This window comes from Meles meles, unplaced genomic scaffold (assembly GCF_922984935.1).
Source record: "Meles meles unplaced genomic scaffold, mMelMel3.1 paternal haplotype, whole genome shotgun sequence".
Taxonomy (NCBI): domain Eukaryota; kingdom Metazoa; phylum Chordata; class Mammalia; order Carnivora; family Mustelidae; genus Meles; species Meles meles.
This window is the reverse complement of record NW_025721141.1, coordinates 639,932-652,090: the sequence shown is the minus strand read 5'-3', so window position 1 is coordinate 652,090 and position 12,159 is coordinate 639,932. Positions and strand designations below refer to the sequence as shown.

General features: G+C 36.6%; 1 protein-coding gene across 1 annotated transcript; it reads left to right on the top strand.

Moving 5' to 3' along the window:
* Positions 1–5,222: 5,222 nt before the first annotated feature.
* LOC123936037 (olfactory receptor 2T4-like) lies at positions 5,223–6,170 on the top strand. Its single transcript, XM_045996828.1, has one exon. The coding sequence runs from the start codon at positions 5,223–5,225 to the stop codon at positions 6,168–6,170; it is 948 nt and encodes a 315-aa protein (XP_045852784.1).
* The last annotated feature ends 5,989 nt before the right edge of the window (positions 6,171–12,159 follow it).

Genomic DNA, 12,159 nt, shown 5'->3' with positions numbered 1-12,159 from the left:
CCAAGATCAACGAGTGTAGAAAGATCTCCGGGCAAATAATTGTGAATTTCACCAGTCATAAATTCAGGGAGGATGTCTTAAGAGCAGCTAGGGGAAGAGATTCCTTATGTACAGAGGCAGGACCATCAGAATAATGTCAGACCTGGCCACAGAAACCTGGGAAGCCAGAGAGAGCTGGCAAGACATATTCAGGGCACTAACTTAGATGAACATGCAGCCAAGAACACTTTATCCAGCAAGGATGACATTCAGAACGGAGGGAGAGATAAAGAGCTTCTAAGACTGGCAAGATTTAAAGGAGTATGTGACTACCAAACCAGCACTACAAGAAATATTAAGGGGTGGTTCTATAAAAGAGGAAAGAACCCTAGAGTGTCATAAAACAGAAACGTGGAGAGGCAATCTATAGAAACAAGGACTTCACAGGCAACAGGATGTCAATTAAAACTAATCTTTCAATAATCACTCTCAACGTGAACAGCCTAAATTCTCCCATAAAATAGCACAGGGATGCAGACTGGATGAAAAGACCTGTCTGTGTGCTGTCTACAAGAGACACATTTGGAACCTAAAGATACATTCAGACTGAAAGTGAAGGGATGGATAAGCATCTTTCATGCCAATGGGCTTCAAAAGAAAGCTGGGGTAGTGATTCTCATATCAGATAAATTAGATTTTAAGCTAAAGACTGTAGTCAGAGATAGAGAATAACACTAATATATTGGGATCTAAATTAAAAAAAATATGAAGATGATCTCAATTTTAGTTTCAACCATAGTACTAATTAATGATATTATCTTTGAAAAATTTATTGAACTATGAACTTCAGATTGTACATCAGTAAAAAGTAAAAAGAAAAAATATATATTTCAAATATTTACCTTAAACCTAAAATGAGAAAAAAAATATATTCACATCTACATGAAATATGTATTTTGTAAAATGAAAAGGCTACATAAAAAAAAACTAGCTCATGGGGTACCTGGGTGGCTCAGTGGGTTAAAGCCTCTGCCTTCAGCTCCAGTCATGATCCCAGGGTTCTGGGATGGAGCCCCACATCGGGCTCTCTGCTCAGCAGGGAGCCTGCTTCCCTTCCTCTCTCTCTGCCTGCCTCTCTGTCTACTTGTGATCTCTGTCTGTCAAATAAATAATAGATTTTAAAAATCTTAGAAAAAAAAAAAACTAACTCATATATGTCATAGCCAGAAATTCATTAGTAATGCAATGTGTGAATATTGTTAATCCGGTTAAGATTTTGATACATATTGAGATGAACAATAAAAGATTTTTTAAAAGACATCAGCAAAGGGGCGCCTGGGTGGCTCAGTGGGTTAAAGCCTCTGCTTTCAGCTCGGGTCATGATCCCAGGGTACTGGGATCGAGCCCTGCATCGGGCTCTCTGCTCGGCGGGGAGCCTGCTTCCTCCCCTCTCTCTCTCTGCCTACTTGTGATATCTGTCTGTCAAATAAATAAATAAAATCTTAAAAAAAAATAAGACATCAGCAAAAAGCAGGACAGTGCAATAAGGATAGCTATTAGCTTCTTCAGCTCTTATAATCGCATTCTTCTTTATAGTCTCAGAGGGGATTTATTGACAGAAAACATTCATCCACTCCCTTAATGGGCATAGTAAAGCCCTCCTACTTCTCTCTGTACACTGAACCTGGTCACACTCCATTAGCCCATCTGAACGAGACTGGATTCAACCAGAGAAGCAGACAGAACTGCAAGAAAAAAAAGGATGATTATTTTCTAACTGTCTTGACTTCTGCTTCTGATATTCTCCATTATAGTTGTTGAAAATATGCCCTTAATTTTCTTTTTACCTATTTGTAAGTGAAAAAAAAAAAAACAAATTTACTTTTCTCTTGAATCTTTTTGTATAGCACATTAAAAATTGTATTTTTGCTTTCTAATTATGTGCATGCAGAAGAATATGCACATTTCCTATATAATTGGATAATGTATTTGTTTTCCTGAAATTGAAATTTGGCAGATGAGCTATTGATAATTTTTGAGGGTTAGAAATAAATATCTCAATCAGATTTATATGATTTATATGAAACTGACAGTGGGTGACTTAATACCCAAATTATCTACTATGTAGCAAAGACCAGGTCCCCCAAAATTCTGAGGCATAGTTACAGCCTGTGGGCTCAACTCAATGCAGTTGTGTTCTCTTAAGCAGACCATAAGAATCTGAATTCCTTAATGTGTAAAATGAGAAAATAAGATGAATATGTACCTTGTAGAGTCTTGGGAAAGATAAAATAGGATAAAGCATTAGAACAATTCCTAGGATGCTGTCAGCTTCAAATAAAGTTTAACATTAATCCACCACCACGGTCAATGAATTTACATGTTAAATACGCATTAAGTTGTTTATATGAAGCTCAAGGAATTATATTAGAAAAGAGTCACTATGAACAGAAGGGCCAGTCGCCATGCATACAACAGACAGTGTTCCCTTTTGTGTCTGGTATCCCAGGTGGACTGTTCAGCGTATCTTAATGGCAGGACCCACATTTACAAAAGCACAGCAAAGATTTCCCAGTACCCACCAAGTAACTTTGTGGTCTCCTTTCATTCACTCAGCAAGCGGTTTCAAGGCCTTCACATTTATTGCTCACTGTGCTGATCCTTAATTTATTTTGACCACAAATCCAGACTTTGTCAGCAGATGTGTTTTGCAATTTATCAGGCTACATTTTTATTTTTCACAGGTCTCAAATTTCATCTTTCAGTGAGGGTGGGATGTGATAGAAAGGCTATTGTTGTTGATGTAATTTGACAAAATTTGTTAAATATCTACATTAAGAATTCAAAAATCATTTGCAGTGTTCTCAACTGCCTTATCAACTGAGAATATTAATAATTTGATGTTTTAATTAGTCTTAGAACTATGAAAAAAGTATAAAAATATTTTTAAAAGTATAAGACATATTTGAAACTAGTAAATTCTTCTGAAATATCTAGACATGATAACTGCCACTAAGCTCTTCCCAGAAAGAGGAGTCATTATTTGCTTTCTCTTAGTAAGGACTTCTGAATTTTGAGATTTGACATGTCAGAAATTAAAAGGTTGCAAAAGTTTAAACTTCAGAACAGAAAATGTCAAAGGAGGTATTATTCTCTGAAGAAAGGTCAGATGTATTCTGTGTTAATTGTTTTATTTATTTTGTAGTTATTTCAGAATTCTGCTTTAAATTGCATTTCTACTTTTGTCTCTGAATAGACTGACTGTGACCTCATTAACTGTAATTAGATTTAATTTGTTTTTGATTCATCTTTAGCATCTGATAGAGAGGCTGGCTGTGAACAGCAAGATAAAGTAGTAAACAGTAAATTGGAGTCAGAAATATCGTAGTGTTGTTTCAACTTTCCTTTCTGAATCTCAGTTCCATGAGCAATTAATTGCTATGTGCATTAAAGCAGATAACATTTGGGGAAACAACTAAAGCCTTCTCTGATAAATAGCAATGACTGTCTAAATACTACTTCCTTGTCCTCTGAAATATAGAGTAGATAGTAAAAATTTTAAGATGAATTTCAACTTGGAAAAACATGTACTGGATACAAATTAGATAGATTTCTCATAAAGTTATGCTTAATCAGGGTTAAAATAAGATTATATATATATATATATATATACATATATATACATACATGTATATGCATATACATATGTACATGCACATACACATATGTATATACGTATATGTGTGTGTATATATATATACATATATATATAACAGCCATCTCTTACATAGATTCTGCATAATTATTACTGTACCTATTAGCTATTTAATCATTAGTCATCTGTAACCAGTAATGGTCCAAACACTTTCCTCATTTAATCCTAAGCATATGCAAGATTTAACATTATTCTTTTCCTCTTTTTTATGTATGTAGAATGAATGGAGGAAGAGTGTGGAGAGGATAAGCTGGACCCACAGCCAGTCTGGCTTCAGAGTTGGAACTCCAAAATGGTGCCCCTCGGCTATCTAAGAGTTTGGTCATTGGTTAGGATCATGATCTGTTTGAGGGGGATTTGTGGGTTACTCCATACAATCACAGTGCCTCACTGTGGGGTTCAAGAATTTCATATAGATTTTCCCCCAAATTTTGTTGAGGTTACTTTTCATTTTTCTTTATTATTTTTTTCTTTTTCTCTTTTTAAATTTAAATTCAATTAGTGAATCCTTGGCTTTTGATATAATGTTCAATGGTTCATTAGATTGTTCTTTTTGGGGTATTACTGACATATAATTATACTAGTTTCCATTGTACAAAGTAATGATTTGATAATTCTGTGCAATGTGAAATTATTTTTTCTTATATAAAATTTTTAATGATTTTTTTTCTTATATAGAATGCACCTTAAAGAGTTTTTAAGATCTCAGTTGAAGGGACATCTGGGTGACTCAGTCAGCTGGGCATCTACTTTTGTCTTGGGTCATGATCTGGGGTCCTGGGATTGAGTTCTGTATTGGGCTCCCTGCTCAGCAGGGAGTCTGCTTCTCCCTCTCCCTCTGCCTGCCGCTCTCCCTGCTGTGCTCTCCCTCTGTCAAATAAATGAAATTTAAAAAAAAAAAAAATCTCAGTTGGATTCTTAGACCAGAGAGATTAATGATATTTTGATTATCTACAATAAAAATTCTAGAAGGGGAGATTTGTGTGTGTGTGTGTGTGTGTGTGTGTGTGTGTGTGTGTATGCATATATATATGCACACATATATATACATACGTATATATATGCACACACACATTTAAATACATATATACATATGTATACATATATTTGTATACATATATACATACACACACATATATGTATATATATAAATATACATATATGTGTATATATATATAAATATATATATATAAATATATATATATATAAATTTTACATTTTGATTCATTTTTTGTGTTTGGTTAGGGCAACAGCTAACCTAAAAAATTGTACATGCTTATTGGTAAAGGATACTATAGAAAAAGGAAAACTCACGATACAATGAACAATGCAACCTCCCAAATGGTAAATTTATATAATTACAGATAATTTGTATTCTCTAAATCCATAAAACCATGGAATTTTTTTCTAATAACATAATTGGGTTCTCATTCTCTCTTTCTCTCTCAACACATTCATTTCAGTGGGTGGTGGTTCGTGATTGATTCATTAATCCCAAAACTTCCCTAGGTTGCCCAGGTGAAATCACATGGAGAACGCCAACTGGCTAGCTAACCATACTGGGAGATCAGATTTCATCCTGGTGGGAATCTTCAGTGAATCCAAACACCCAGCTCTCCTTTGTTTGGTCATTTTCGTGCTTTTCCTAATGGCCGTGTCTGGAAACACCATCTTGATACTATTGATACATTCCGATGCCCACCTCCACACCCCCATGTATTTTTTCATTAGCCAGCTATCTCTCATGGACATGATGTATATTTCTGTTACTGTGCCCAAGATGCTCATGGACCAAGTCATGGGTATGAACAAGATCTCAGACATAGAATGTGGGATACAAATGTTTCTCTATCTGACACTAGCAGGTTCAGAATTTTTTCTTCTAGCCTCTATGGCCTATGACCGCTATGTGGCCATCTGCCATCCTCTTCATTACCCTGTCCTCATGAACCATCGCGTGTTACACCTTCTATCATCTGGCTGCTGGTTCCTGGGCTCAGTGGATGGCTTCTTGTTTACTCCCATCACCATGACCTTCCCCTTCTGCAGATCTCGGGAGATACATCATTTTTTCTGTGAAGTCCCTGCTGTATTGAAACTCTCTTGTTCGGACACTTCCATCTATGAGATTTTCATGTACCTGTGCTGTGTCCTTATGCTTCTCATTCCTGTGATAGTCATTTCAGGCTCTTACTACTTTATCCTCATCACCATCCATAGGATGAACTCAGCAGAAGGACAGAAGAAGGCCTTTGTCACTTGTTCTTCCCACATGACTGTGGTCATCCTCTTCTATGGGGCTGCCATTTATACTTACATGCTCCCCAAATCCTACCATACACCAGAGAAGGACATCATGGTATCTGTCTTTTACACCATACTCACTCCTGTGCTCAACCCTTTGATCTATAGTCTAAGAAATAAGAATGTTATGGGAGCTCTGAAGAAAATGTTGAATGTGGGACCTGTCTTTTAAGAAACTACAAAGTAGGGGCACCTGGATGGTTCAGTAGGTTAAGCATCTGCCTTTGGCTCAGGTCATGATCCCAGAGTTCTGGGATCAAACCATACACTGGGCTTCTTGCTCAGTGAGGAGTCTGCTTCTCCTTCTGCCCCTTCCACCCACTCATTCTCTCTCTCTCAAATAAGTAAAATATTTTTTTAAAAGAAACCATGGAGTAGGAAACTTTTAAATATTGCCTCTCTGTATTAAAAAAAAGAAACCTCTTTTTAATTTTTTAAAAAATATCTTTAATTTTCTAATTCTTATTCTTTCAAAACATATATACAATTATATTATAGTGATGTTATATTTATTGAAGTTGATAAATACACTCTGACACTGTAGAACACCCATATTCTTAGGAAATACATAATTAAAATATTTAGAGAAAGAAAATCATGTGATTCTATGTAATTGATTGAAATGAGGGAGTGAGAGAAGGGTGATGTAAAGAAAGAGGTTAAAAAAAAAGCTAACTGTTGAGTCTGGGTAAAAGGTATGTGGCTGTGGTTTACACCATTCTTATTCATACTACTTTTATGTAAGTGTAAAATTTTTCCACACAAACAGTTAAAATATCACTTGTCCTACATTTATAAGCTTTGTATTCTGTTTGTTGACAGTGTAAGTGACAATCTTATAAAATGTGCTCATTTCAATGTGACTAATTATTACTGTGACAATCCTGTCATCTTCCTACCTTCTATCATCCCTTAATATGATAGACCACAATGATATGCACTATGTGGACCTGGTCCAAAACTGAAAGCACCTAGTGGTTAAACTTTAGGTTTAGTATCTATGCTTGCATAAGAAACTGTGGGACAAATGTGAACTCAGAATGGAAGGAAGATTTAGGGGAGGTACCCTGCTTGAGGTGATGTCTGAACAGAGTTTTGAAGTATGTAATTTATTAGACAAAATAAGAGAAGCATGATATCAAATATTCAAATTTAGTCATTTATTCAATAAACATTTAAACTCTTATAATCCAAAATAACAGCTAAATGAGTTTAAAATCTGAGCACTATATGGTTGTTGTTTTCAAGGAATTTGAATCTGTATAGTTTTATATGGAAAGAGGTACTATACAATGTATGATAAACCTAATATCTTATATATGATGCTAATGCGGAAAGTGTATGGCTCATAAGGACACATCCCTTTTATCTGCGGTACAAGAATTTGGTCAAAAAAGGGGACTGAGATCAGCCTCTGGAACTCAGTGCAAATGTTGACTAGATGTTCCCTCAGATGAGTACAGGAGACTGTGGCAGAGGGGACTTTCTCAGGGACAATATACCACAGAAAAGGCACAACATGTGCAAAGGTCTGAATGTTGGCAAAGTATAAGGGATAAATGTTCCAATCGTTCATTCCTTCTTACTTTATTTTATAGACTTCTTTCTTGCCCTTCTGTGACCCAGAGTTCTACAAACAGAAGCAAAATGATTAGATCTGCTCTTTAGAAATGTTAAATTAGTGGTCATTTGGGAAAGTACAGCACTGCAAGTAGAGAGACGAAGTGAGCGAAGATGGTGAAGTAGATGGTGTTGATCTAAATTGAATGGACCATGCCTTGACACCAGGATGGACTGGACGGAGGAAAGGTATATTTGGAATATGTGGGGCCTTTCGAACCCACGGACATGGTTACATAGCTATATTTTATAATGGGGCTGTGTCCAACTTGTGAAAAATCAGACAGTTTTGAAAGTACGGATTAATTTTCCTCTTAACACACTTGATTAGTTCATTATTGTAAAACAAAGATCATGCAGCGTTTTGGAAAACAATGTCAGAAAACCAATTCTCAATATTTTTTATTGCAATAAAACTGAATAGAATATGGACACTCTAAAGTAATTAAGAAACGTATGTATCACCCCTCAATTTTATGACTATAATAATACGTTTCATGGTTCCATTTACAACACCCAGGCATGTAAAACAAAATGAGACAAAATAAAACAAAATGTGGTATTGAGCTATATTATTACAAAGATTTTTTTATTTCAAAAATTTTTATTTTTTATTTGTATTGTTAACATATAATGTATTATTTGTTTCAGGGGTACAAGTCTGTGATTCATCAGTCTTACACAACACACAGCACTTACCATAACACATATCCTTCCCAATGTCCGTCATTCAGTCTCCTCATTCGACCACTGCCCTCCCATCTAACAACCCTCAGTTTGTTACCTGAGGTTAAGACTCTCTTATACTTTGTCTCCCTCTCTGATTTTGTCTTGATCCATTTATTTCCTCTCTTCGTCTATGAACCTCTGCCTTGTTTCTTAAATTCCACGTATCATTGAGATCGTATGATAATTATCTTTCTCTGATTAATTTATTTCACCTAGCATAATATCTTCTAGTTCCATCCATATTATTGTAAATGGAAAGATTTCATTTTTTATGGCTGTGTAACATTCCATTGTGGTGTGTGTGTGTGTGTGTGTGTGTGTGTGTGTGTGTGTAATCACATCTTCTTTATCCATTTATCTGGTGATGGACATCTGAGCTCTTTCCACTGTTTGGCTATTGTGGACATTGCTGTTATAAATATTGGGAAGAAGATGTCCCTTTGGATCACTACATATGTGGGGTAAATACTCAGTAGGGCAATTGCTGGGTGATAGGGTATCTCTATTTTCAACTTTTTGAGGAACCTCCATGTTCTGTCCCAAAGAGGCTGCACCATCTTGCATTCCCACCAACAGTGTAGGCGGATTCCCCTTTCTCCACATCCTGGACAACATTTGTCATTTTCTGACTTAATTTTACCATTCTGACTGAGATGAGGTCATATCCCATTGTCTTGATTTGTGTTTCCTTGATGCCAAGTGATATTGAGCAGTTTTTCATTTGTCTGTTGCTTTTTGGATGTCTTCTTTGCAGAAATGTCTGTTTATGTCTTCTGCTCATTTCTTGATTAGATTATTTGTTCCATGAAACTCACTGAGTTTCATAAATTCTTTATATATTTGAGATACTAACCCTTAATTTGTGAATATCTTCTCCCATTCTGTCAGTTGTCTTTTGGTTTTGTTGACTGTTTCCTTTGCTGTGCAAAAGTTTTTTTTTTTTTTTTTCATCTTGATGAAGTCTCAGTAGTTCATTTTTGCCTTTGTTTCCCTTGCATTTGGAGACATGTCTGGTGAGAAGTGGCTGTGGCTAAAGTCGAAGAGGTTGCTGCCTATGTTCTCCTCAAGGATTTTGATGGATTCCTGTCTCACATTTAGGTCTGTCATCCAGTTTGACCCTATTTTTGTGTGTAGTGCAAAGAAATTGTCCAGTTTCATTCTTCTGCATGTGGCTGTCCAATTTTTCCAACAACAACAACAACAAAAAAAACTCTATCTTCAACAACATCAACAACAACAACAAAAATCACTTTAAAACTTTTTAGAACAATTAGTTTTCTTTTTAGGTAATGTGCCTAAAATATAATTTCCATAGTCTTTACTAATAATAGTTTACAAGTTTTATGTAGTTGGTAAAGTTATTTCTCAAATATATACAACACCTAATACTTGGAATTTGTGTTTCAAATTTCTTGCATCTAGAGTTAAAAACTGAAATGGAAGAGCTACAAGCACTCAAATGCACTTGCTTACAAGTATCATATAATTAGCAGCTATAAAATACTTTAACATTTTCAATTTTTTAATTTATTCAAGTGTTTTTGATAGTGATACCTTGAGCCAGAGGAATCAATTCTATGCCATGGTAACAAGGTTTCAGGTTTCTACATCCTTTGGCACACATTAAAGACCATTATTGGAAATCTTCATTCAAATTCAGAATTAATATTATTGTTCATTGGATATAAAATCTTCCATTATTTTTCATAAAATTTCTGCTTCCTTAAATGTGTTCAAAGAATAATATTTGAAGAAACACAACGAACAAAACAATTTTCTAGGATGGCTAAAGAATTAAGCTTCTTAAAAATAATTAGATACATTAAAATTAACATTTAGAGAGACAAGATGGTGGGGAAGTAGGAGGAGGCACCATTTCAACCTGTTCCCTAAAGGGAGCTGATTACCTACCAAAGAACTCCGATCACCCATGATATCAGCCTGAGATCAGAATTATACACGACTGGATCTCTACAGGGGCAGAAGACGCCAGTGAGGAGGTAAAGCAGAGTGGGAATGCTGGCCTGATATCAGAAGATAAACGAAAGGGGGAAGGAGCCACCAGAGGCTGCCAATTGGAATGTACTACCCCAATATGAGAGTGCCCTGCAACTGGGGACCAGCATTAACTTGGAATCTGGTTGAAAGCACTCAAAAGAGCAAAGGATCATGGGGGAAATTGTCGGAAGCAGGGCAGTTAAGGACAGGGGCCTAAGTCCTGGACCCAGAACAGCCTCCCCAGGCGCTGAGCCAGAAAGAGTGTGGCGGAGAAACCAGGTCTTGGTGTGCCCAAGAACGCCTGGTGTCCAGCTCCCATGAGGGGCTGGGAGCCTCACCAGATGCAGAACACCAGACCCTGCCATCAGAGACTGAGACACGCGTGTCCCACACCCTGCCCTGAGAGAGGGCACACAAGTGCTACCCTGGCACTCTTAGACCCATGCCATACTATCAGAGACTGAGAAGTACTCCATTCCCTCCCATGAGAGAGGTACGTGAAGGCGCCAGTCGGGTGCTCTCAGACCCGGAAAGACCAGGCACTCCCAGCCCAGGCCAGAAGGAAATTCTCAGTGTGCGATTGCTGCTTGGAACCTCTCTGGCGGTCTGGAGCCACTGCTGTCATGGTTTTGGGTACAAGCAGGAGATCCTGTGGTCCCAGGGAAAGCGACTCAGAACCTGCTCTGCCAGCAGCCGAGGGGGAAGTTAAAGTGCTCTGGAGACCCAAATGGGAACAGACTGAGAATTCTCTCTGAGAGGGAGGTTGGGTGCAGTTTGCTTTCCTCTAAACCTCCAAAACCATCAAAAGCTGTCAAGGCAAGAGAAAACAGATGAACAAACAAAAAAACCTCCAGAGAACAAAAGCCTGAAAAACCGGTTTTCTCAGAGCCCAACCCTTGGCTGGGGGGGGGGGGGGTTAACTCAGGGAACACCATTGACTGAAAACCCACGTGGCAGGTCCCTATCCCAGAAAACCAACCAGGAAAGAAAAAAAATTAAAAAAAAACATGACAAGACAACAACCACCACTACTTCATAGATACAACTTTTATTTCTAACGTGTTCCCAATACTCTGGTTCACTTTTTTATATAGATAATTTTTTAACCTATTTACCATCACAGTGAGATGTCCAGTACATCAAATTCCATAATAACCTTCTAACCTGAAATTTTTGATACATACAACCGTGTTTTTCTTTTGCTTTTCTATTCTTTTAAATTTTTTCTTAAATTGTAGTTTACTTTAGTCTAGTTTATTCCTTTTTTATTTTTGTTTTCTAATATTCATATAGACTTAAACATCAAGGTAATCCCCTTTCGCCAATCAATGCTACCCCTATAGGTAAACCAATTTTTAATCCCCCTTAATCAAAGGAAAGTTGAGTCCTTTAACAAAGACATCAAGATACAGCCAGGAAGAATCAAAATAAACTTCCTAGCCCACACTGATAATTTATAGCCACTCTCCCATCTTTATCTTGGCCATTGTTCCTGTGTATTTGTGTTTGTCCTGATAGTATATAAATCATATACTTGGGGTTCTTTTTGATGAAGTTTGCCCTTTATTTGCTTTTATATATATCTATATCTATCTATCTATCTATCTATCTATATATATATATGTTTTCTCGTGTCATATACCTTTATCAGTCTTTTTTATTTATTTTTTTGGTCTGTTTTTGTCTGTATACTTCAAAAATCTTACCTTGGGTACAATTTGGGCTGAACCTTCTCTTTTCTCTTCCCTTTTTTCTCTCTCTCTCTTTATTTTTCTTTTCTTTTTTCTCTCATTTGGGTGGGTACACCTGATGGC